Source organism: Odontomachus brunneus, unplaced genomic scaffold (assembly GCF_010583005.1).
Source record: "Odontomachus brunneus isolate Ranch 3 - 2012 unplaced genomic scaffold, Obru_v1 Obru_scaffold_039, whole genome shotgun sequence".
NCBI classification, from domain to species: domain Eukaryota; kingdom Metazoa; phylum Arthropoda; class Insecta; order Hymenoptera; family Formicidae; genus Odontomachus; species Odontomachus brunneus.
In genome coordinates this window covers 1,317,383-1,339,804 of record NW_022639489.1, presented here as the reverse complement: position 1 = coordinate 1,339,804, position 22,422 = coordinate 1,317,383, and the positions used below count along the sequence as shown (strand labels likewise).

General features: G+C 43.9%; 1 protein-coding gene across 9 annotated transcripts in view; it reads left to right on the top strand.

Annotated features, from left to right (window-relative positions):
• Positions 1-22,422, top strand: part of LOC116844122 (PDZ and LIM domain protein Zasp) — a 54,969-nt gene that overhangs the window by 30,311 nt on the left and 2,236 nt on the right. The window contains exons 3-13 of one of the 9 annotated variants that reach the window (XM_032815284.1): positions 795-975; positions 1,099-1,229; positions 2,568-2,668; positions 3,364-3,529; positions 4,930-5,175; positions 8,083-8,268; positions 8,725-8,830; positions 9,675-9,821; positions 12,686-12,739; positions 15,093-15,228; positions 18,575-22,286. In XM_032815284.1, coding sequence (XP_032671175.1) covers positions 795-975; positions 1,099-1,229; positions 2,568-2,668; positions 3,364-3,529; positions 4,930-5,175; positions 8,083-8,268; positions 8,725-8,830; positions 9,675-9,821; positions 12,686-12,739; positions 15,093-15,228; positions 18,575-22,286 — 5,166 coding nt within the window. Of the gene's footprint in view, positions 1-794; positions 976-1,098; positions 1,230-2,567; positions 2,669-3,363; positions 3,530-4,919; positions 5,176-8,082; positions 8,269-8,724; positions 8,831-9,674; positions 9,822-12,685; positions 12,740-15,092; positions 15,229-15,762; positions 15,808-18,574; positions 22,287-22,422 lie in introns of all 9 variants that reach the window. The other 8 variants (XM_032815280.1, XM_032815276.1, XM_032815277.1 and 5 more) reach the window with 8 other exon arrangements.

Sequence of the window (22,422 nt, the reverse complement as noted above, 5' to 3'; positions counted from 1 at the left end):
AAAAAATGGGGTGCCAGGTCAAAAACATTTCTTTCATTTTTTGGACTTATAATTCAACTTACGGATTTGTCCTTTTGGAACAATGTTTGGAACAACTAGAACAATCTATTGCGGTATCAGAATGTTCGATTTTCGAAAAGTGGGGTGCCAGCTCAAAAAATCATTTTTTTTGTTTTATTCGAAAACTGTTTCGAATGAAGCAATATCACTTTGGAACAATGTGGTACAAAGTCAGAACAATCTGGAACAACTTTCAAAATTATAAATTTCAAAAAGTGGGGTGCCAACTTCATACACTTGTGACGCGATGTCTAAAAATATTGCGGCAAAAGCTCGGAAATTGCTCGGCGTATCGAAGTCAATACTTTTAAATTCATGCGTAAAGCGATGGCCAAGTGAAACTCTGTAAGTAAAAAGAGGAAAACAAAGATCGAGACCAAGGCGATAACGTCTGTTTTCGCAAATTGCCTCATTTGTTTACTTCCCGGACGAGCGTGAACGTGCCTCACTCTCCCGCGGTTAGCAACGAGTCACGATTTTATCGAGGCTGCCTCAGCAACGTCGCAAGCAACAAATGGTCTACGTGCCGAGCTCCGATTTTTCAAGCGAATACCACACTTCAAAAGTTTACACACAAAAAAAGACTTCTTTTTTTTTTTAAGTTCACGTCGTATTGTAGAAACAGCCTTTTCCCACATGAAAAATCTCTCGTTCTACTGATCGCTCCGAAGTAGGAGTAGATCGTTAATTGTCGACAATTCGAGTGTTAATGGACCGTACATTATTCTACACAGAGGCGGCATACATTATTCTACCTGGAAACCGCACGTGACGCCGGCGACCGCAAACCTTCCGTCTCCGATGCACAGCGCCTCCGCGGCCAACATCGCGCCCGTCACAAAGACTTCTTTGGCGGCGAAGAAGCAGGACGGAGCCCTCATCGGCAGTGGACACAATTTCAGCCCTAAGCCATTCGTTAGTATCGAACCGTTAATCCGCTCTCCGAAAGCAACGAAAGAGAGAGAAAAAGAAAAAAAAAAAAAGAAGAAATCTGGCGGCATTATTTATTTCCTTACCGCGGAACGTAATAATTTTCAGCTGAACGGCGACGGTCCAATTAAGTCGATCGTGAACAAACAGTACAACAGCCCGGTAGGAATCTACAGCGAGGAGACGATCGCGGAGACACTGTCCGCTCAGGCCGAGGTCCTTGCCGGAGGTGTCCTTGGGTAAAATCACGAAACCGGATATAGCGGGGGGAGGGAAGAGATAACTGATGAGACGGGACTGAAGACACGCTCCTTAAAGTGACTCTCCGGTCGAAATCGCGCGATTGAATTAAAATCGGCGATCATTGTCAATGCATGTGGGAGAGGCTTCTATGTTAAGCACTGAAACTTAATCTATAATGTGCTCCTTTGCTCTTTGTTTCTTTCTCTTTATCTCTTTCTCAAGCCTTAAGCCTGATCTACAATATGCTCTTTGCGTTCTGTTTCTTGTCTTCTGTCTTTTTCTGGTTTAAAGCTTAAAGTTTGAGTCAGAAAAAGATAAAGAGAAAGAAGCAAAAAGCATATTGTAGATCAGGCTTAAAGCCGGATCGCTCTTTGCTTCCTGCTTCTTTTTCTTTATCTCTTTCTGACTCAAACCTTAAGCTTTAAGTCAGAAAAAGACAGAAGACAAGAAACAGAATACAAAGAGCATATTGTAGATCAGGCTTAAGCCAGAAAAAGGCAAAGAACAAGAAAGAAAAGAGCACATGGTAAATTAAGCTTAAAGCTCGATTTATAAGGTGTTCTTTGCTTCCTGTTTCTTCCTCTTTATCTTTTTCTTATTTAAAGCTTTAATTAGAGCCTTATTTAGAGCCTTTAATTAAGAAAAGATGAAGAATAAGAAGTAGGAAGCAAAGAGCATATTGTAGATCATGCTTAAGTGTCTATATTCCGTGTCTTACGAGTGATCATTGTTCATTCACAATGAACCGACTACCGACGTAACCACGATCTTGATTCGCGTCTATCCTATTCCCTCTAATTTCTTATGAGAAAGGAATAATATTAACAAAGGAACAATATTAACAAAGGAACAATTTTAATAATATTTACTTTTCTGTATGGGCCTCAGTTTGCCCATCAGAAGGCGTCAAAGTTAGAAAGAAACGTTTCCTTCTAACCTATATTGTGAGCAATAGGTTAAATGAAAAATTTTATCGAGTAAAATATATTAGCGTATTCGACTGCATCTGAGTTAATCAATCCTTGATTATTAAATCCAAGTTCATTGGTCGAACATTTTTGTATAAATTTTGTGATTGGCTAGTAGAGTCTTGTGACGTCGCCAATCGATGCCGAGTCGATTAACTCAAGTTCAGTTGAATACGCTATATGTAAAAGCATTCCGGTCATGTCGGTAGTGTTCATTGTCAGACGTGTGGAGAAGACCATCATTGATCTTGTCAATATATATTAATATGAATAATCGTAATGCCTTATCAATATATTAACTATGTATGTGTAATATACTGTCTCGACGAGCGCGAGGAATATTAGCTTATGTCGCGAATGTTGCAGGGTGAATTTCAAGAAGAATGAGAAGAATTACAATTCTGAGAACAGCGAGGTTTTCAAAATGGTCCAAGAAGCGGACAAGGAACCAAAGACTCCAGAGCCTGGTTAGTAAAATTTACTTTACTTTTTGACGACACTTCATTTCCCTGTCTCCTAAAGAGTTAAGAATAATATATGCCGTTTTTTGTTTCTACTATGTAAAAATGTGCAACGTGTAAACGTATGAGATCACTGAAGAGCGTATACCGCGTATACTTCATTCCTGTTTACTTTTGTGCATTTTTTATGTCCATGTACCGAGACTTATATTCTATTCCTTTACAACAGTAATGAACAGTGCTGTAAAACACCAAAAATTTTCAATTATCCCGATGACTTAAAATATATAAGCTCAGATAGATCTGTATACCCCAAGTGATCTGGATAACTGAAAGAGATTGAAAACCTTTACTTCTCATTTGACACTGATTAAATAATTTATATTCTTGTAATTTCATTGATTTACGCAATCCCGACCCGATTTTCTTTCTTATGATTATTTCCGAGTAACCCCGTAGCGTCGTTCTCACACACACACACACACACACACACACACGTTTAACATTCGCGCGCGTGCAAAAATTAGAGAAGTAAGGCGCGAAGTTGCGGAATCCCGGCGTGTTAAGGAATTCAACCACAACTACCCGGGCGGGAGCCGTTTTTTGTCTATATCGTTGCGGTCTTCGGTGATCGATCGGCTGGACCGTGAGGCATCAGCCGACCTGTTGCACGTCGATACGATAACTTGTTTGCGAAATAGCGGAGCCCATTTCGGCGAGCGGCGTGATAACGCCGTCCTCGCCCGCCCTGGCAGGACTGAGGCCGGTCCAGGCGCCAGAAACGAAACCGCAGCAGCAGCCGTCGACGCCGCAAGCGAACCTGCCACCAGGACAGAACATCTGTGCCGAATGCGAGAGGCTCATCGTGTAAGTGAAGTCGCGGCACACGCGGCTCTGGATTTTTCAGCGGATAGGCAGGCGGATAGGCGAGGCGAGAAGACGGCAGTCACGATTGCGTTCCACGACGACACGGCGCTTACCCGCCACGTCGCGCGGATTTCCGCTTCTCGGATTGGGGCCAGCTCGATGTCTCGACGGCACGTAGCTTTCAGCGAAATTCACCTATATATTGTCTTGACTCGGGATTAAATACTTCTCGATAGTCTCACCGTGATTCATATCTTATAGAAAAATCATTCGATATTTTCCACTCGTTTTTTCGTATACGCACGAAAAGAGTTTGGTTGAATTTACCAAATTTCTCGGTGAAATATGAACGAACCAGAGATCCCGGTCGAAGTTACCAAGATTCTGTTCAAGTCAACAAGATTTCCGGCCACCCTTTGTCCGGTTATGACATCAGGCCATTTTTATACAACCACGCACAGGAAGATATTTTACTGCTAATATTTTGCAAAATAGGAGTAATAAAAAATCGAGTTTAATTCTTTCATTAAAAAATTCAAGCTTGTAAAATAAATTAACTGATACGGACAATTGTGATAAAAATTTACTTGAATATATATACTTCTGTGCGGACAGTTTTGTTAACCTTTTACCATTAACCAAGTTCTGTGGTTCAAATTTCCACGTCAGACTGTTGATCTATATATATATTTTTCAAATTTTTTTCAATTCAACTGTGTTGAAATTGCGACTTTGTACAACAGAATCTGCGTAACCCGAAGACTGGTTTCTACTCGGTTTTTTCTAGTGTAATTATATATTGAGGAAGAAATACTCTAAAACTTATTTGTGCACGGAAAAAAAGATTTGGTTGAATTAACCAAATATCTGGTCGAATATGAACGATTCAGAAATTCCGATTAAAGTAACCCGAATTTTGTTTAAATTAACAAGATTTTTGATAAACTAACCAGACCTGTTTGATTAGTCTACTAAAAATCTTCTTAACTTAAACAGAATTCGGGTTACTTTAATTGGAATTTCTGGATCGTTCATATTCGACCAGATATTTGGTTAATTCAACCAAATCTTTTTTTTTCCGTGTGGCATATAAAATTTATTTTTGTGAAATAACTTTTATGTTTCACAGATAAATTTTTAAGTATTTTTCTTTAGTATATCGGCTAATAGTTTATTTACTCCCTTCTTCACTTTGGCTATCTGGGTTTTCTTCCCTCCCCACCGGCTCTAATAAGCGCCCTTTAATCTGAGAAGCCGGAGATCCGCGCGCGCTTATATCGGCGGACACGATTTTGCCGAAGAGATATCGCTTCATCGAGCGGTCACGTCCGACACATTCCCCGGTGCTGCCGTTGTCATGGCGCTTTTTTCTCTTACTTCCATGTCGTAGTTCCTTCAAGGACAGAGTTTTACTCCTCGGTGAGCCACGCGATTGGCGGAAGGGCCACTTCGCCGAGGTCACCCACGCCTCTGTTTCAAGCTATGGCCGGTGGTGGTGGTGTTGGTGCACCTGCCGGTAGCACGCTGGCCACGTTGAATTCCGACGTGTCGAAGCATCAGGAACCACAGGAAAGGCAGGACTCTGCTGCCGCGGGGTCGTCGACGCCGGGCGGGGTCGTTTGTAGCAACTGCGACCATATGATCGTGTAACTATTTACGAGAAAGACCCCCACCCTTGCACGGAGACGGCCACGGCACGGCATTCATTTTGGCGGCTTCGGGGTTCCCGTTCGCATATTGAGAACAACACGACACGACTTTGAGACACGCTCAGTCGGCCAAACTTGTCTGTACATCTCCGACTATTTATTCAAGTTTCTATCGACCCTAGTTTGGCTCTCACGAGTCAAACTGACCAAAGCGAAAGGTCAAGATACCATAGTTGTTGAGTCTGGGGTATCTTTACGCATATTTAAACATAGAATTCTTTTTTTAAAGCATGCAGAACTTTTTACTTCTTTCTGCGTAAAATCAATCTTCTCTCACATAGGATGTTCCACATTGAAATAACTGATAGTAGAAGCCAGAACGAGACAAAAAGTCTTTAGTCATTTTTTAACGAGTTATTTATTAATTAAGTTTGATACTCGGCGCGCTGTAATTGTGTAGCTGCCCTTTCCACAAATCAGAATAGCGAAGATAGTCTGAGAGATCAGAATCTTCGCATTTTTCAGCGCGCTACACTACCTGGCTCCGCCAATAGAGGCGCGCTAAGCACCAAACTTACCCAAGTAGAAACATCTCAAAGAAGAATTGATTATTGGCCAGTAACTAGACAGTTTTTACTGGCTAGGATTAATTAGACAGTTACTGTTTTGAAACTTGGCAGAAAATACTGGCTATTTTTTCATGGCCAATTACTAATCAGAAACTGCTAATAAACAAGTTAGATATTGATCAAAATCTAGTTAAAAACTGATCTGAAACTGTCTAGTTCAACTGTCAAGTTTTTGACGTGAGCGTCGACCAAACCAGTCAGTTTTTAGCCAAGAAAACTGACTAAAAACTAGCTAGTTACCAAAAATTCCTGGTCAGTTACTGGTCAAAAACTGAATAAATTTCTACTCGGGTAATTAATTGATAATTCGTTAACTATTACTTACATTAAAAAATGACAAAGTACTTTTTGTTTCCGTTTGACTTCTACTATTTGCCATTTCAATATTTGGCAGTTTTAGTACGGACTATCCTATATGCCTTATCTATTTTTTAAAATAAACCTCTGGAGATAAATTTTTCAAATTTGTGCCATCAAAGAGTTGATACAAACGGCGTGCAAATACACGGAGATCGTTGTTCACGCTCTTCTTCTGAGTCGTGGAGCTAAATGAATATTTGCGCGATTGCGATTGTCAAGTTGTAGAATTGTTTAGCAAATCAAGAATAATTAGGATTTAACGAGTAACAAAGTTGCGAGTAAGGAGATATTTTTACAAGAGTTTTACAAGAGCACATTTTCTCAGATCAACGTTTCAGACATTAATTACACGCAACACGGTACAGATTATAATTCAATGTGTGCAATTTACGATCCTGTTGTTCTCAATTGGTGAATTATACGCCTCGTACGATCGCCAAAGGTTTCCAAAAACGACGCCGTTCTGAATTGCTCGATTGTCGTACGCTGGTATCATCTTGAAGACTCCGTTTCGAAGACAAGCGTGCACGTCACTTAATCGGAATATTCAAATCGTACGAAATTATTCGTGCACATCGGCCGCATTATCGGCAAGGAAAAGCGATAAAGCCGACATACTGCGGTACGAGAAGTAAGAACTGGTAAAATAAAATAACACAATGCGAAGCGAAATGAAGCTACGAATAAGTGTGGCGTGAACTTTCGGCAATTGTGACAATCAGAAAAAATCAGATTACGCGCAGTGCACGCTTATCCTTTCGATGGACTCGGACGGAGCACGCCTTTCTCTGTCGCCTCTTTCTCGTCAACATCGTTTCCTCAGGAACAAACTCCTGGATTCTCGTTGTGCATTTTCTCGCTGTTGTCTATGGACTAGTTGATCATTTGTGATCATCGTAGCTTGTAGCTTACAACCAACTGGAAGCCCTATTCGAGCGAGACAAAACGTTTTTTTCCGTTCGCTCGCTCGCTTGCAGCTCGTAGCTTGAGCACTAGCCTTATCTAAGTGTCTCTTTACTTTCTGAACTCTTAATAGCACCCTTCCAACGCATTTACAGCACACTGAATGACAGTAACGTGACAAGCGCTTTTGATGTTGTGGATGAATATTTTTGTGGAATTTTTTTCTTTTTTAATTTTTCTTTTTATTTTTATGAAAAACCATGTTTTTTCTGACAATATCATTTTCCCTGTTTCTTGTAACAGTCGGTCGGTCTGGACGGGGCGAACATGATTTTTTGCGCGATAAACACGTCGATATCTAACGTTGCACTCTGACAAATACTGTTTTTTTTTTTTTTTTTTCAGAAATACAGCAATTTCATTTTTCTTTTTCACAAGTTTCGCAGAGATTGCATTGGAGCATGCTTGTTTCTTTTTTTCGAAGAACAGAGCTGATTTGCAATCTCGAACAATTTTAGAACACTACAAGGAACTACTGCTCTACACACTGCATTGTGAACGTTACAATTATACGGTACAACTCACATTGTGTTAGCCACCTGGTTTGAGTCTCAGTCATAAAACCGTCAAAAGTACTTTTGACAAAGTTGTTTTTTCCCGTGAGAAAGACTCACTTCGCTACCGGAGATTAATGTTATAAACACATCCCACGTAGCTTTACCCGTGTCTCATCGCTCTCTCATTCGTCGGATATAATTCTCATGGAGATCATAATACGAAATAATAGTTACTCCCGGCCTCCTTCGTCGAGGTGTCGAGTTACCTATCTCTCTCTCTCTCTCTGTCTCTCTCTTCTCTGTGCGCGAGTGAATAAAGCACAGCTGAAAACTCGTGGCACATCCGATGCGACGTCATCATCTCGCCTTTACTGTTACGTTTCAAAGAAAGTTAATTATCGCGCCTCAGGTGGAGAACACGATCGTGTTGTTAACATCTGTCTGTCTTCCCGCAGAGGTGTGTTCGTCAGGATCAAGGACAAGAACCTGCACGTGGAGTGCTTCAAGTGCTCGACTTGCGGCACGTCCCTGAAGAACGTCGGTTATTACAATATCAACAATAAGCTGTACTGCGACATTCACGCGAAACTCGTCGCCAGGCAAAACGCACCGGCTGGTCTCGTACCAATCACTATTCCATCGTAAGTACCGCTGTAATCATTATCGATGTAATACGATGTAATACACAGAAAGAATATACATCATAGCTCTTTCCATATGAAGTTCTTTTCGGTTTTACTATATTTTCTTATGATACAAGATTGTTGTTAAATAGTTTATTTTACCAAGGAACGTAGTAATCTTTTTTTAACAGCCGACTTTGGTTATTAAAATGATTTTTAACAAGATAGAAGAGCAAGTGCCAATGATCGAAGTAAGGATAAATTTTTCGAATTTGTTGAGCCTGCTGTGGTATGAATTTTTGTCGGATATAAAAATTCATCGGTATTTTGATCGGAAATTTCTTATCGAATAATTTGTCTCAGTATATATATTTCTTTCCACGCGGACCTCCCTCTCGCGTGTTTCTCTCGATAATCCTGAATTGGCGGAGTCAACGATAACAAGATAACAAGATGTCCTTTACGATTCGACAGAGGTGGCAAAGCACCGGCTGGCACCATTTCCGCGGCACTGGCAAGTGTGGGTGCACCTTTATCGCCGCCCCTTAGCAATCACGGATCGTCGCCTCAGCCATTCTCCGTAAGTTGCTTCATCATAATTCGATTCTCTTTATGAGGCATGGTACGGCAGTATGGTACTTTTTTTCGCGCACACGCATTTTCTTGCCTGTTTTGGTATGGCTTATAAAGCGAGTATTTTGCATTGAGTGTGGCTTTGCTGCATTCGCGCGCGATTTCACGGCACTTCTTACGATCGCGAGTCGGACGAAGGTCGCGGCGAAATTTCTCGCATTAACAATTCCTTTCTTTAAGTCACACCGAGGGTACGACAGACGCGTGACGCGACGGCGTACACTCTAAAGACAGCTTCGTCGAATTCATCGCGAAGCCGATGACCCGCGACAAATTGAAGAACTGTCGCTCACGAGCTCGAGTATTTTACTATATCAAAGAAAGTAAAGAAAGAAACGGCAGACAAGAGCCAACTTCTGTCTGTTATTTGCTTTGTCGCAGAAAGTAAAGAAAGAAACGACAAGTAAGAATCAGAAATTGGCTCTTGTTTGCCGTTTCTTTCTTTACTTTCCATGACGAGGCAAATAAGAGCTAAAAATTTCTTTACTTTCTACGAAAATGCCAATAGAAGCCAAAAATTGGCTTTTACTTACCGTCTCCTTCCTTTGGTTGTATACTTCAAGAGCCTTAATTTCTAGCTGTCTTACTATATTCTTAACATTATTCGGTGGAACTATTCAATTAAAAAATAAAAGTAATACCAACGTATTTTACACCATTTAATCTCATGAGAGAGAAGCTTTCTTTTGTTTCTTCTTAAACGCCAACTTGATTTCTCGACGGTGAGACGCGCGCTTATTCTGACAAGTTAACAAGTGTGGCCCTCGCTTGGCAACTAATCGCTTTTCCAGGCGTGCAATCGTACCAGCCCCGATTCTGGATCCCAGCCCATCCGGCGACCGACCACGAATACAAACGGATACATCCGGAACGGCGAATGCAACGGGGAATCGAAAACGTTCACGAGCACGATCACCATCCAAACAGGTGGCACAGAGGTTGGCAATGTGCTCGGAATCTTGATCTCTCTAACGTATCCGCGCTAACGCGGCTTAAAGCACTACCAGCGCGCGCCTTTCCTCGCGATTTCCCTAATACGTGAAACGTCCGACACGCGTGACAATGCAAAGTCGAATGTACGCGTATTGTCCCGAAAAATCTAACTTTCGAGATTTAGAAAGAATAGTTGTGGGACAATTCCTCGGAATGACGTAATCTCGAAATCCGACTAGAAACCCTATAGTAAGAGTCTTGTCTTGTCTTGTATTCTATTGGTGTCGACAAAATATGGCGGAACCAGGTGTTCGGAAATTATATTGGATGCGCGGTATTATTCAACTAGTAAGAATAGAAGAATTGATTAAAATAAGAAAACAAATTTGATTTTAACAGTTTTATTTACATAAAAATGCAATACAAAATAATATAATGTCATTTAATAGTAGAATGCATCGCCATAGTTTTACTACTGAAAATTTTATTTTTTAATCGCCCTTTCTTGCAATCAATTTTTATGCGAAATCGAAATATCATCGAAAAACCTTTCTCCGTACTATTAAAACAATTAGGTACGCAGCAGCCAGGCATTTTCTACAAAATTGTATGCAACTTGTAAATATAAAATACAGTATTAAAGGTTAGGAATTGATTTTTATAACAGCATGCATTTATAATACTTTTTTTCTATATATTTTACTTCATTACAATATTATATTATAAATTACCTGTTTTACTTGTTTGATATTTTATTATTTAATATAAGATTCACAAGATTTTTTTTCTTTGGATCACATCTATCTATGTCATATCATCACTGTTTTTGTTTTACGACGCCATGTTTTGTCGAACTAGAAAGACTGTCCAGACTCTTACTATAGGGTCTCTAAATCCGACGATATCAAGACGACCTCTTAAAACACTTTCCCGAAATATCGGAAGCATGCCAAAAGTTATAACACCAGAATTCAAAAATTCAGTAAAATTCAAAAATATTTCATATTATATTTTTCAGAAATTTTCAACATTTGAAACTTTCGAAGGCAATTTACTTAAAAAAGAATTCTTTTATTTCATATTTTTTAACTATTTACTAAGAGTTTGTTTTTGAAGACGATTAAAAATAAAAGTTTCGTCTTGTGTCTCTGGATGTTCCCGAATTTTCAAGAAAATCCCGAATTACCTAATTACCAGATCGTAATATTCTAGATAGAATCATGCCAACAGATCGTGAAGAATACTCAGTCGTTTTTTGCAAAAGTCAATTACTAATTACTCTTCTCATAACAAAATACATCCGTCCTTTCTCTGGTTTAGTCATCTGCGATCTGAGTGCATTCGGACGCACAGTTTCACGCCGCGAGTGGCCCTTTACCCCGCACAGCCAAACCCATCAAAACAACAATCACTGATTTTATGGTTTAATTTACCACAACAGAATCACGCTGTTCTCTCCTTTTGTCTGCCGGCTGACGACTTTGCTTTTCTCGAGATGAAGTTTACCGTAGTCCCTCTGCCACGGCCGTATGTCTCGCGCCCCCTGACCGCGATATCTTGTTGTGACACCTCCGTCACCGTGCTGATCTCGATCGCCTTCTCCAGGGTCAGGTTCAGTTCCGCTCTTTTTTATGCGTTCACTACATAATCGCCAGACTAATTGGTCTTATAGACCATTGTCCAGATCTGCTCCGAATTCACTGTGTAGCGAAGTCCGTTTGAGGTTAGCAAGACATCTACTAACGCTCTCGCCAGACCTTTGTTTGCATTCTTTAAATTTGTAGCGTTAAGTGAAGGTACTGAGTTTCGGCTTCAAGTGCTTCTTGATCATCAAGCTCGTCCAAGATTTCATTCTTTCATCGGCGCACATAAGTTGCGCAACAAGTCAGTCGCCTTCCGTCGATTCTCATTATGAATAACGAAACAGCATCTCTTTCTGCCAGACATTTGTCGCTATAAACTTCTGAAACTGCTCGAACAACTCGAGCAATCGTGAAGAATACTCTCAGTCGCTTTGCAGAACTCAATACTAACTACTTTTATTGTAATAAGATGCGATCTTAGAGCGCAGTCTCACGCCACTGTGCCTCGACTAATTAAAAAACAAACAAACAAACATACTAGACAAACTGAGAATCTCCTTCTTTTGAAGTCGATTAAAAATACAACTCTTCTCCAGAATAATAACGACAATATAATGATTCTCCGAACAATTATAACAATTATAACGATTCAACAACAACATAATAATTGCTCAGCACATTGTCCCATTGCCCTGATTTCGGTGTTGTAAGTTTTCGAGACTATTGCATGCTTCAGATATCTCGGGAAAGTTGTGTTTAAGGAGATCTCGTCTCGCTATTTAAATTTCAGGATCATAACCTTTCGGGGAACTGCCGCACTTCTCGGCTCATTTTTTTCCGGAACAATGCGCGAAACCGACGAGATCGGCATAGAACATTACAGACGCGTTGTCTTGCATGTACTGGGTGGTACACACGAGCAAAAGGTAAAACGTAGTCACCGATGAGTGTTCGTTAACAGCTGACACGCGGCGCAAGGATCGTGCGAGAGTCATCGCAGCTGAATCAGGCGTGAATTTCGCAACCGGTTAATCAGCTCGCCGTCATTCCACCGTGGTGTCCTTGTGATCGTCAGCTTCCTCGTCGGCTCTAGGTCGACCACCCAGTTATGTTGATCCTCCTCAATCTCTCGCGACCGATTATTTCGATCCGATGACTAATTGGCTCCTGTCGTAATCAGAAGCGTTCCCGTCGATTTTTGCACCCCCTCTTGCCGCCCTCGCACCTTCCCGCTCGTTTCAATTGCCGAGCCACGTGATCACGTTGTGTCGTTTTGTGCATTGCAGCCCACCCGCCTTGGCACCTCGCCCGTCGATTCGCCCAGCTTGCGATCAGTCCAGGTAAAGTCCCAGTACCATTCGTGACGCTCGTCGATCTCTCCTCTCGTCGATCGCCCGCTGAAATCGTCAGTATCGCGCGCGCGCGCGCGCTGCGAGACGTCGTTTTCTTGCCCTGCCTTGCCTTGACGCGGCGCAACGCGAAATTAATTCGGCAGACAGTCGACGGAAATGTGAATTGAGACGCCGTAAACTGTAAAGCGAGACGCCTCGCTTGTGCACTCGTAAAGTCGTTAAGTCCGCGTGATGTATCAATTTGAGCTGGTCCTTGGGATAACGAGACAACGATAAGCCGCGAAGTGATACCTCGACTGCGCGCTCGAAACGTCGTTGGTCTTGCAAAATTGGCTGGGCTTTCGCGAGTTAATCAGCGCACTTCGATGCATCTTAATCAGCGTGTAGGACATTAATCGATTAAAATTTTTCTTGACCAAAGTGATCGGCGAATCGATAATCAAGACTAATCAATAGTCAAACATATTTATTTTCTTTATATTCATTTATCTCTTTATTTTTCTATTTATTTATTGATTTATAAACACAAGAATTTCTTTTGCTTACACGACATCGTATGCTTACATTTGAGTTAACGTGCAAAGTAGAAATGTGAAATGAGGCGAGACTGGACTCGAATAGATCGTAAAGTGAAATAAAAGAAAAGGTAAACAGCGCGGAGCAGATGTACAGGCGTACATCGTTAATAGCTCACACTGAAAGAATATTGAGTAAATTTGTGTGTATATGTACTACATGGTAATATACCATATGCAATCACAAATGTGTAATATAATCGATTGATTAAATTAACTGTTGACTAATGTACACGGAAAAAAGTATATTCTTGTTTGGAGAATATCTTTAATGTTGACATTTTAAAAATAAGATTAATGTTAAGATAACATTATATGATATTGAACGAAAATTTAGCTTTCAATCAAGACAAATATAGTCAAATTAACACAATTATTTTCTCATATATAAGAATATCAACATTGTTGATTGTATATAAGAAAATTATGAGATTGTTGGTTATATATGAGATTATGTTAACTTGGCTATATTTGTCTTGGTTAAAAACTAATTTATCTTCGTTCAACGTCATAATCTCATTTTAACATTAACCTTATTTTAAATATTGACCTTACTTTTAAATATCAGCAACATAGATATTCTCCAAACAAATATATTCTTTTTTCTGTGGTCAATAATAAAGTTCAATCGATAGTTGTTTGATTGATAATGATGAATCGATGAAATTATTTGTGATCTTATACATGACGATTGATACAATTTCGATTGTTGATTTTTACTATTTTGGTCGAGGAAAATTTTTATCATTTTAATGTCCAATACTGATCTTAATCCATCTGCATCAGAAGCGAACTCGTTCATCTATTTATTTTTCTTATTGGAGTGCACGAAAAGATTTTCAAATCGCGTTTTCTTTCTGAGGATGGATTAAATTACAAAAATCTTTTTTTTAATCACACTTGGCGTCGATCTAAAGAAGAAAATATTCAATAATATAATCTTATTTTTCAAATTAGCTAATAATGCAAATGGGTTAATATATTGATTGCCAAACACGACTTGTCTTGCAGCTGGCGTGCGAAAAAAATTCTCTGTATGCCAACTACGAGCCAAGTGGCATAGTTTTCTTTTCTGTGTGTGTGTGCGTGTGTGTGCGTGTGTGAATTTCGCTGAATAAATATAATGAATTAACCGCTCTTAAAGTAATATGCTGGTTTAACGTCGGGAACACAAAGTTCCCTGATGTCACTGCGGCAGTCAACATGTCGATGAAGTCTAAAGTATTGCCGATCAATTTTGTCATCAAATACGCTGATCTCTTCAAACAATCCATTCGGTGATGCGCAAAACATATCTCAGTGAAATTTCCGTGCGGTTCAGTAAGACATACAGTTTGGTTGTAAAAGGACAACATTGTTTCTTCATCGTGCGCGATAATTAATCGTCTTGAAGAAGTTCTCGTGCTGATAATTGAGCGCATAGTGCGCGATCGCTCGCATGTGACCTTCTGGGCGGAAATAATATTATTTCGAAACGTAGGAGAGGAGCCCCGATGTTCCTTGAAACTTCGCGATATGGGTCGCTGATTAACTTACCGCACTTTTGCGTTGGCGAGCAAAGCAAAGCATCGAGACAACGAAATCTCGCACATCCATTCGGCCACATATTCGGCGTGGCAGACTATTTTCGCACTTGTTATTGCACTCTTACGATTCCATTTCTCATTTTGTATAAATTGAGGTGTTATAAGGATGTTCTTCTCTTCCATGAACAATTGAAGGCACGAGGTGAGGCGAAATAAAGGTGAAAATCTGTATATTCGCAGGCACCAACGAGCAACAGTTTCATCGGCCCTAAACCGTTCGGTGGATCGGGCGGCTTCTCGTCGAATCTATCCTCAACCCCGACGTTAAATTCCGGAAGCAACACCTTGCCGCGCCCGCAGAGCCAGACTGTGACAGGTAAGTGAGCATCTCGCACTGTCGAGAACAGGCTCGAAATGTCGATATCAAGGGTCGAGAATTGACGCGAAAGCGCGAGGATGACGAAAACCTTGTTCGACATACGACGCACGAGACGAATGCTCAACGATACCCACATCGCGCGAAATCCGCGCGACATGCATAAATACATTCATTCGGTTCACGTAACGCAAGCATGTAGACACTCATCACGAACATCGAGACAGGAATTACACACGCGACACGCAGTCAATCTCGAGGTATCGAAAATTGCGTCAAGATCCTTACCTCGCAATTCTCACACGGTGAGGTGTTCGAATCGCGAACGACAACGGATACGCCAATTACTCTCTCTTTCTTTCTCTCTGTCGTGTCATCTTGTTTCTTCATATTTTTTTCACCTAAGATTTATCTCAGAATCGCGTCGTGGTTATCCGAAAAGTTGCGAGGGGCGATCTCGCGATCGGCCGGAACTAATCGCGATCTCGTTTCGTGTGTTCTTGGCCTAACTCTGCATTCGATTCTTGCAAATAGGTCGGTACTCTACCCTGCCAAAGCCAAAAAGTTCGCCCTTCAGAGGTACGACGAATAGATTAGAGCCGGTTGACCGAGTTTCGAGCTTTGGCTGATTCGCCTCCCTTGGCTTACGTCCCTCACATTCTATCGCTCTTTCTTCCTCGCACCGCCGTTCATATCGATCGATCGATCGTTGGTTCTCCTTTAATTCGTTAATCGTGATGAACTCTTTTGTATGGAAAAAGAAAGGGAGAATATCGTGGGAGACTCTCTCTTTCTCTCTCTCTCTTTCACTGTCTGTCTCTTCCCCCGAGCGTCATAAAGTTTCATTCTCGGCTCCTTATCGTTCGTCGTTATCTCGACGACGACGGCGAACTCTGAGAGCTATGACAGTTCGTAGCGACCTTCCTACGCACTTTCACCCCCTCCCCCTTTATTCTCTCGTATCTTTAGGAACTCGCGCGATGCGCTCGAAGAATTGCCCGGCCGGCTAGTGTATCTTGAAACATGCTGGGTATGTCGCGAGAAGAAAAGCACTTGGAGCAGAAGTCACTTGTGATAGAGTTAAAGGTCCAATATCCGAAAAGTCAGGCACGATGCACTTATGCATGATAAAGAAATATGGAAAACATATCAACAGCTTCCTTCGTAATTCTTCTTAAATGTCAATCATTTTTATCATTTTATCATTTTCCCTCATACTACAAAAAGGTTTTACTGCTGCTCCCATTGTAGAAATATTACACTGTTATTCAGTAAAGAAATTTTATTTCATTAATTCAGACAAGAGAAAATAATCTGTTTGCGCATCTTTTGTATTTTACATTATATAATTGATATCTACTAGAAAGAGATACCGATACTCCGCAATTCTTCCTAAATTTCAATAATTTTTATCATTTTCTCCTTTACTATAAAAAAAGAAAGTTACACTATTACTTCCATTTTGAAAATTTTGTGCCGTTATTTCTCCAGTCAGGAAGTTTTATCTCGTTAATTCAGGCAAAGGGAAATATTCTGCGTGCGTATCTCTTGCATTTTACATTACACGGCATCTGAAAAATCTATTGGATATATCTATCACAGATGTTAGAATATCTATTATTTTATCTCCACTCGTGGCGGTTCATTTTCTAGACGATGCATAGACCATCGACACGTTCACCCTCGCAAAGTCTCTCGCCTCTACTACCTCTCGTTATCTTCTCTTCCCTGCGCGTATAATCTTTCTTTTATCTTTTTTCAGCCGGTCCGTCTTTCAACCCGAAACCCCGACCTTTCTCCCTTACTTTCGCGTGAATCGATAGCTCTCGATGCCGCCGTCGTCGTCTTCACGCTGGCAACCGAATGGCAAAACACAATCCAGATGACAAAAGCACCAGAAATACATAAAGCGATTTCGCTGTTCACGATTTCTTTCGCGTAGGAAGCTTTTTAGCGCGTCTCGATGATTATAGGTACGCATTCGCCGGAATTTTTTTCCACGGAATGGGATGAAAACGTGTCTACCTTTTTCTTTTCCTTTTTTTTTCTTTCTTTCTTCTAGCCACTCTGACACGTACCTCTAGATCTCTCTTATCGATACGCAATACCGCGGCCGGTAGTGAGTGTTACTTCGCGCTCGGAATTGCTCGTTTGCCTTCTCTCTTCCGAGACACAAGAAAGAAAATCGTGAGTCAGCGTGCGGACACAGTGACACCTCTCTGAGGTGTTGCCCGGTGGCAGTTTGTGTGTAATCGCCATCAGCCCAGAATGTTGGATAAATAAAGTTGGATAAATATACGAAGTGAAGTGCACAGCAACAAGTCCTTCTCTCGTTGTACGAACGCACGTTCTATACTTCCACGCGTGTTTTTGGTGTTTCACATTGCGCTATCCTCTTCTCCGACGCTCTCACCGTAGAGTCGACCATTTAACAGCGGTTTTTCTTCGCTTTCGCATCGGCAGCCCGCCCGGGTGCATCGATGCTAACGCGCACTGCGTCATCGTAGAACCCTTTTGCTACTTACGATCGATTCGCGGTGTCGATACTCATAACAACACGCAGATTCGCAGTTCTACACGCCGCTCTGTCTAGACTGCCGAGAGTGGCTATCGAGAGTGCAGCTGGTAACTTGGATATTAATGAATCAGGAGCCTTCGAATTCTCGCGCAGACTATGAGTTTCTGTAATCTCGCTTCTTTTTTCTTAATTTAGCGCACCGGGTTGTGCTCGTGGTCTCTTTGCGAGCGTTAATGTTCTCCAAATATTTGGTACGTAATAGAGACACTCATAATAGTGCTCTCTTTCTCCGTCTTTATTGTTGACTGAAATGTAAAATATCTCGGAAAATATTCATTTTCCGATAATTTTGCTGCGGCACTTCCCTACGCAGAGTAATCAGAGGAATTGATTTGTGTTAGAAAAACCATATTGATTTGAGGTCAAGTGAATATTACTATCTCCTTTCCTCCTTGAAAAACTATACTGTTTTGTTTGACAAGCTTTTTTCTATGATATCTTGCTTTGGTTTAAGATCTCTTAAATACAGGACTTTATCGTACATATAAAATAACGACACGGGTTCGGGGAAGTATCGAAGAGACCACGAGCGCGCACGGTTCATCGTGCTTCTTACTCACTGCAGTTTTCTGTTTTTTTTTTTTGTTTGTTCTTTCTAACGCATCCCGACAAAACTGCCCGTCACTCACGCTCCCGAACGCATGTATTAATGCACTTTTCGTGTGTCGTGTATCCCCGTGTTCTTTGCCCTGCGATCTTGGCCAACTAACCACCCCACCTCCGTCGGATATCCACTATCTCGTCGCGCCCTTCATTTGGCCGTCCCAGAAACCTCCAGCGAGACTTACGAAAGGTCTTGCTATTGCGAGGTCGTTGAAGACACGAGGGACCAGTCCCGTCCCAGTTCCGTAAAATCCCGGAGTCTCGTGTGGCCACCCCCGAAACCCATCGAGGACATCACCTATCCCACCGCCAGTCCTCTCTACATCAACCCTAACCCCGTCCTCGACAGCAGGTGCCACCAGGCGGTCAGAGAGAAGCGTGCCAGTATCGAGGCTTGCGAGCGAGCTCTGAGCCGGAGAACCGAGAGGCAACGTGAGAGTGTCGATCGGGAAGTCGAGAGGGCGACAAGAGAGTGCACTCGTCAGTACGAAAACTCAGCGATGGAGAGGCTGAGTTGCCCTGGAGCAGTGTACCGGCGCGTCGAGTTAGTGGATACCAACAGGACCGTAACGTCAAGACCTAGCTCGACCGACCCGATTCGCAGGTCACTCACGCCCACCAGAATCGCCCAACCGATCCCGAAACCGTGGACCGCAACCGTCACCAGCGGCGGCACCAACCTGTTCGAGCAGAGCTATGCGCAGCAAGAGCAGCAGCCCAAGGTCTGCAAGAAGTTCATGCAGCGCGAGGTCTGCCATCGGGAACAGATATCGGGCGGTAAAGAGCAACGGGAGGAGCATCGAGCTTACCGAACGGAGATCTGTCGAAGGGAACAAACGATCTGTCCGAAGCCACCGTTACCCACGCGTAGACAAGAACCGGCGGAGACGGTCAATGAAGTCGACACCGAAGTCATCGATCTGAGGGGAGACGAAGCGGACGAGCCAGAGGCCAGCTCGACGGGAATCCAGGGCGAACACGATCTCATCACCGAGACGGCGGAGGAGACCGTCGATGGTATGCGTGTGAAGAAATCGGCGACTTTCGAGAAGACCGTGGAGAAGGTGTCGCCGGAGAGATGCGCTGCGATGGCTCAGGAAACGGACGAAACGGAGTCGGAGTGCTTGACGAGGAGAACTGAGACGCATATCAATCGAGAGGTAGAGAACGTGATGGAGGAACGAACGATGGAGGAGTCCGCTGAGACGGTCACGTCGGCTATTGACACCCAGCAGATGCTGGAGAAGGCAAAGCAGGAAGAGGAAGAGAGGAAGAGAGAAGAGGAGGAGGAGGAGCGCAGAAAGGAAGAAGAAGAAAGGAGGAAGCGCGAGGAAGAGGAAAGAAGACGTCGTGAAGAAGAGGAAAGGAAAAGACAAGAGGAAGAGGAGAAGATTAAAAAGCATGTAACCTTCAACGAGGAGGAAGAAGAGGTCGAAGAGGTGCGGGAACAACCGCTCGGCAGAACGGTCGTTCGAGAGGAACGCATCACCGAGACGGACACTACCCCTGGACGCTGCAAAGTCACGAAAGAGACGTATGAAGAGATCACGGAAGAAGTGTTGGTTCAGGAACGCGTGAGGAGAAAAGGCGTGGGTGATAATGAGCGCAGAAAGAGTCTACGGGAACAGGTGGAAGTCCATCAGAGTCTCAGAGACCAACAAGCGCCGGAGAGACGAGTAATCGCGAGATGCAGCCAGCAACCTCAACAGGAGACCATGGAAACGTGCAAGAAGAAGGTGCAATTCCTGAAGGAGACTGAGACCGGCCCGAAACCTCTATCAGACACGCCCGTGAAGAACTCCACGCCCAAGGAGTGGAAATCCGAGATGGTGAACGCCCTGACGACGGTGTCCGATCGACCCTACACGCCGTTGAACGCTACCACCAGTGTGAAGGAGCTCTACACCGAGGAAACCATCTACTTGGATCACAGATGTCGACCCAAGCCGCCGCCACCCAAGGAAGAGATCCGACCCATTTCGCCTTTCCAACAAGCGCTGATGATAGCGCCTGAGAGATCGTATACTCCTCTGAGTCGGGAAATCGGGCCGCAGGACCAGCAGATCGCAAGTAGATCACAAACTCCGAGCATTCAGACGCAAAATGATTATTGCCCGCCGTTAGACATCTTGTACGGTGACACAAAGGGGGATTCTTTTATGCGAGAACAGGTGTGCGTGAAGGAAGTCAGAGAATATTCTGGACCACAGCCTTTACCTACTCCGCCACCTGATCATCGCTTAAGAGACTCTTCGGCGTCGCCGGCGAGATCTCGACCGCAAACACCCAGCAGCAAATCCTTCACGGCGGGTCTGAAGAAACCAGACACCATACCAGCCTACCAGAGAAACCTGGTGGCGATGAAGAAGGGCCCGGTAGAGGGCCAGCCGTTCGTTCCTAGCAGAACTCCCACCCCGACACCTCATAGATCCAAGTCGCCGGCGCAAGGACCGCCTGAGCCACCTGCTTGCTACGTGAAGGCTCAAGCTCCAAGAATTCGAGAAGACCCACCACCGTCGAAGCGCGGATCGGTTCATTTCCCGTCGCGTAAGACCATCTCCTACCACGTGGAGGAGGACACCGACAGCGGCCACAGGAAACAAGAGTATTCCGCCTCGAGGACCGTCAATTACGACGAAAAGGAAACCAACAGCCTCGACGGAGGTCCAACCGACGCGCGCTACGCCCAGTTCCAAGAGACACGATGCATGACTAGCGAGGAGACCAGCGAGCAACAGAACACCGCGTCCCACGTGAAGAGAGCTCTTCAAGTGGTCGAGGACTATGAGAAATGCGAGCGGAAGGAAGTGATGCCGACGTCACCGTCGCAGAGTCCAAAGAACACCTGCGTCATCAACAAAGTGAGCCACACCAAGCCCACCTTGCCGTGCCCTAAGCCGTCGCGAGCCAGCCCCTCCCCCGTCAGACCGACCTACAGCAGCTCCACGGAAGTGCGCCACGTTCGTTACGAGACACCCTCGCCTAAACCTTGCACAGAAACAGGAGTGACCGTTCTACCTTGCAAAGCCCATTCCGATCGAGGTACAAAGGCTGGAGTCGTCGTGGTGCCTTGCGAAGGCCCACAGACCACTTGCCCGAAATCCGGAGTCTGCGTGATACCCACGAAGGACCGGTCAGGCGTCTGCGTATCACCCTGCTTCGGCATGCGGACCAACACATGCGGCCAGCCGTCTGGCACATGCGGTCGCGACTCCGCCTGCGACTACATACCAGCCAACTGCCCGGACTCCGGCATCTGCGTGGCACCTTGCGCCGACGGTGCTGTCTGCGTGGCACCTTGCAGCAAGCCCGGCCCATCTCCGAGCCAGTTGAGAGCGAACCTCCCTTTCCCCCAAATCCCATTGCCCTACGAGGATCCCGTGTCGTCCCCGTCGCCGGTCCTCCCTCAGTGCTCCCCGAGCTTCAAGCCTCGCACTAATCTGAGCGGCCAGCTGGCGCGACTCACCGCCAAGAGCGGCCCCACCATACAACTTTACAAGCCGCAAGTCCCGGCTGAAGTCCAAGCTCCGACTCAGACCCAGAGCTACACCGAGACCTCTTACTGCCACACCCAGAGCTACCGGGAGACCCACTGTGGCTCCGCCGATCGTTGCCGTAATCAGAACCGCTGTCAGACCCACTGCCAGGACCAGATCCACTGTCCCTCTAGTAAGACCCAGAGTTTAGTAGACCCACCAAATTTGTCGTCCCACCCGGATCTAGGTGCCGGAGTCGGTGGCCTCGGCGGTGCGGGCTCGTCCAAGAGCGGATCGTTCGCCGGTAGCAGCGCGCCCAAACGCGGACGAGGGATCCTCAATCAGGCGGTCGGTGCGGGATCGCGTATACCGATGTGTGCTCACTGCAACTCATACGTCAGGTACTCCCGGGCACGATTGTTCACAAATCGATGACGATGCCTGCGATCTCTGTCGTTTGTTTGCTCTCTTTTCGTTGGATGCGTGTATCTTTCTTTGTTCTTTTCGCTTCTTTTCGTTTCAGCGCACCTAGCGGCT